General features: G+C 52.1%; 1 protein-coding gene across 1 annotated transcript in view; it reads right to left on the reverse strand.

Annotated features, from left to right (window-relative positions):
* Nucleotides 1-918: 918 nt before the first annotated feature.
* The window catches only part of LOC111158382 (glucokinase regulatory protein-like), a 28,333-nt gene continuing 24,966 nt past the window's right edge, over nt 919-4,285 (reverse strand). The window contains 3 exon segments of the mRNA XM_022520388.1: nt 919-1,183; nt 2,791-2,847; nt 3,311-3,397. Coding sequence (XP_022376096.1) covers nt 1,070-1,183; nt 2,791-2,847; nt 3,311-3,397 — 258 coding nt within the window. The 3' untranslated portion in view covers nt 919-1,069.

The following is a 4,285-nucleotide window of genomic DNA, read 5'->3' on the forward strand; positions in this document are numbered from 1 at the left end:
GAGTGGTGGTTGAAGAAAGTGGCCCTGGTTAAGGATCTCAGGTCCAACGTAAATGCCAATGTATGACAGGGAAAGAGCGCTCCGATAGAGGCTGGAGGCCCCCAGACATTTTAGGGGCGCTTACGGCTGCCTTTACAAGGCTGGTGACTCTATCCTCATAAAACCAAAATCTCCTTGGCTCCTTAGTGGTCACCTTACAGCCTGAAGGTTCCAGGGAGCTCCAGAGTTTTTCCCTGTGTACTTCTCGGGCACAAGGGGGAGCCAGCGCTCTTTTATCAGAGTCCTACGCCCTAGGTACTGAAGGGCTGGAATGGGTCTGCGATGGGCAAGGTTTGCCTTCCCCATGTCCAAACAGCCAAAGCTGAGGTCTAAAATGGACGGACCCGGGTTTCTAGTGTTCGTCGCACCCCACCACCAGAGGCTGTTCAACACCCCCAGAGTTCCTTATGTCCCCCTTACAAACTAGGGCAGGGGAAGCAGCTCTCACTTCAGGGTCTACTCTGTGGATGTAGCTTTCAATTCTAGTGATGAGGAACCTGCTGTCCTAACTTTCTCTGGGAGTCCTATGTTGGGGATACAACTTTTCCCCTTCCTTTGGAATCACCTAGGTTCCCACTTCTCCCTGCGTGTGTGAGTCCGTGCAGGAGCCAAAGGTATGCGCAGGTGCGCGCACACACAAATCCACACGTTGGAGATGAGGGATACAGAGGTGCTGGGATAAGGTCTGGATCAGTGGCCTAAGAAATGGGTTTGAGGGGCAGGGCGGATGTAAAGAAATAGACCGGTTGTTGGGACCAACCCATGCCACCCGTCTTGTCCCACCTTTAATTTATTGATTCTGATCTACTGAGATCGGAAGGTTAACTTTTCAAAACAAGGCATTTCATTTTATTTCTGAAATCAGAATATGCAAGTGGGTCAAAAGCAGGGACACTCCCTCCCAAAGTACAGAGCCTCTTTTCTCCCACCCTGGGCTGCGGGTGGCCCCGGGAACTGGGCCTCTCCTCCTACTCCCGTGCTGGCGAGTCCACCATGCCTCCAAGGGCTTCACGCGCCCAGAAATACCAGTTCACAGCGGAGTAGGCTCTGGGGCTTCCAGGGGGTCCGCGCTGCGCTTCCGACCTGGCCCAGAGAGGGCGCTCCGGACAGCCTCACAGACCGACGGAGCGGCAGCCAGCCGCGCCTGCGCCTCGGGGATGGAGCACCGACATAGGAGGCTAGCAGGGCTACCGGGATCACCTGTGGGGAAGAGGCAGGGAGAACTGAAGCCAGAGAGAGTGAGGCCATCTGCGAAGAGCCCCGGAAGAGCCAGAGCATTCGGTTGGGAGTCAGAAGCCACTAGGTTGGATGCAAGCCCAGAAGGGAGTTATCAAGACCAGAGATTGTAGTGTGGTGGGTTAAGAACAGAAAGACGCCTTCCCCCGGACCCAGAAAACTCCTATTCATCCTTTAAAACCCAGCTCAAAGGCCCTTCCCCCTCTTTCTTGGCTCCCCTCCTAAACAGACCCCTTTTCTGCACCCCTGCAGCAGCCTTTCCGCACCTCTGTGCCTCCTTGTCACGATCACAATGCCCTGAGAAACAGGGAGCTCGTTGGCAGAACGTCTCTAACTTTGTAAACCCNCTCAGGTCCAAAGTAAATGCCAAAGTATGACAGGGAAAGAGCGCTCCGATAGAGGCTGGAGGCCCCCAGACATTTTAGGGGCGCTTACAGCTGCCTTTACAAGGCTGGTGACTCTATCCTCATAAAACCAAAATCTCTTTGGCTCCTTAGCGGTCATCCTACAGCCTGAAGTTTCCAGGGAGCTCCAGAGCTTTTCCCTGTGTACTTCTCGGGCACAAGGGGGAGCCAGCGCTCTTTTATCAGAGTCCTACGCCCTAGGCACTGAAGGGCTGGAATGGGTCTGCGGTGGGCAAGGTTTGCCTTCCCCATGTCCAAACAGCCGAAGCTGAGGTCTAAAATAGACGGACACGGGTTTCTAGTGTTCGTCGCACCGCACCACCAGAGGCTGTTCAACACCCCCAGAGTTCCGTATGTCCCCCTTACAAACTAGGGCAGGGGAAGCAGCTCTCATTTCAGGGTCTACTCTGTGGATGTAGCTTTCAATTCTAGTGATGAGGAACCTGTTGTCCTGCCTAATTGGGATCCTTTCTCTGGGAGTCCTATGTTGGGGATACAACTTTTCCCCTTCCTCTGGAATCACCTAGGTTCCCACTTCTCCCTGCATGTGTGAGTCGGTGCAGGAGCCAAAGGTATGTGCAGGTACGCACACACACAAATCCACACGTTGGAGATGAGGGTTACAGAGGTGCTGGGATAAGGTCTGGATCAGTGGACAACGAAATGGGTTTGAGGGGCAGGGCGGATGTAAAGCAATAAACCGGTTGTTGGGACCAACCCATGCCACCCATCTTGTCCCACCTTTAATTTATTGACGCTGATCTACTGAGATCGCAAGCTTAACTTTCCAAAACAAGGCATTTCGTTTCATTTCTGAAATCAGAATATGCCAGTGGGTCAAGGGCAAGAACCACCACCCCCCACCCCCACCACCAAAGTACAGAGCCTCTTTTCCCCCACCTGGGCTGCGGGTGGCCCCGGGAACTGGGCCTCTCCTCCTGCTCCCGTGCTGAGTCCACCAAGCCTCCAAGGGCTTCACGCTCCCAGAAATACCAGTTCACAGCGGGGTAAGCTTTGGGGCTTCCAGGGGTTCCGCGCCGCGCTTCCGACCTGGCCCAGAGAGGGCGCTCCGGACAGACTCACAGATGGACGGAGCGGCAGCCAGCTGCACCTGCGCCTTGGGGATGGAGCAACGACATAGGAGGCTCAGCAGGGCTACCGGGATCACCTGTGGGGAAGAGGCAGAGAGAACTGAAGCCAGAGAGAGTGAGGCCATCTGCGAAGAGCCCCGGAAGAGCCAGAGCATTCGGTGTGGGAGTCAGAAGCCACTAGGTTGGATGCAAGTACAGAAGGGAGTTATCAAGACCAGAAATTGTAGTGTGGTGGGTTAAGAACAGAAAGACGCCTTCCCCCGACCCAGAAAACTCCTCTTCATCCTTTAAGACCCAGTTCAAAGTCCCTTCCCCCTCTTTCCTGACTCCCCTCCTAAAAAGACTCCTTTCCTGCACCCCTGCAGCAACATTTCCACACCTCTGTGCCTCCTTGTCACGATCACAATGCCCGGAGAAACAGGGAGCTCGTTGGCAGAACGTCTCTAACTTTGTAAACCCAGTACCAAGCAAGATTCCTGAAACACTGAGTCCTGAGGACTCAGTAAATGTTTGCTGAATGACTAGCTGCCGGCAGGATACCTGCTCCTTCTCATGTGCGAGCTGCATGTGGAAGGAGATGGGAGCAGCCCAAATGTCATCCGACAGTGGCTGGGGAGAGTGGATCACCTGCAGGAGGGTCTGGATGCATCGAGCCTTGGGCTATCCAGAGAACGGCTGTGGAAGAAGCAGTAAGGTCAGTGTCCAGCTAGAAGGCAAAAGAGGTGGTGGGAGAGAGTGGAGGAGGAGAAAGAAGTGGGAGAGTTGCAGGCAGATGCCGGGGATCCTGAAGACTGGCAGCAGAGGCTGCAGAGAAGTGGTCCCCATAGGTGATCCCAAACTCACAATCCCCAGGTGTGAAGAAAAAGGGTTAGTGGTGGGCTTTGATTGGCTGGGTTAAACTGGAGGATTAATGGCAAACTGGTCACACTTTCAGCCGTGTGCCTCCAACCCCATAGGCTTGTCATCTTAAACTGAACTCACTCTTCCCATTTCTTCCTTAACCCTATCCTTCTTTTATACCCTGCCAAGGTGGCTCGTTGGCAAAGCTGTTCCTTTTTGTCACCCTCCCCTCCCCTCCGCTAGCTCAGCACTACCCAAGAGTAATATAATGCGAGCCACAAATGTAACTTAGGATTTCCTAGTACTCCATTCAAAAAGAAACATGTGGAATGCAAAAGAAACAGAAAATTAATTTTAAACATGTTTTATCTCATCCAATATATCTAAAATATTATTTCAACATGTAAATAATATTAAAAATTATCAGTAGGATATTCTACAATATTTTTGTATCATGTCTTTGAAATCCAGTGTCTAGTTTATAATCCCAGCTCATCTCAGTTCAGGTACTGAATTTCTGTGTAAAAGTAAAATGTAGTTCTATCAAAACAATAAAGTTGCATTTAACGAAGAAAATTACCCTGCATCAGTTTTTAAGCAAAACTTCAAGTTCAGCTCCTCGGACACGCTAGCCACATTTCAAGGGCTCAGTAGCCACATATGGGTGGTTGCTGC

The sequence above is a fragment of the Enhydra lutris genome, unplaced genomic scaffold (genome assembly GCF_002288905.1).
Source record: "Enhydra lutris kenyoni isolate GAN:26980312 unplaced genomic scaffold, ASM228890v2 scaffoldscaffold59, whole genome shotgun sequence".
Taxonomy (NCBI): Eukaryota; Metazoa; Chordata; class Mammalia; order Carnivora; family Mustelidae; genus Enhydra; species Enhydra lutris.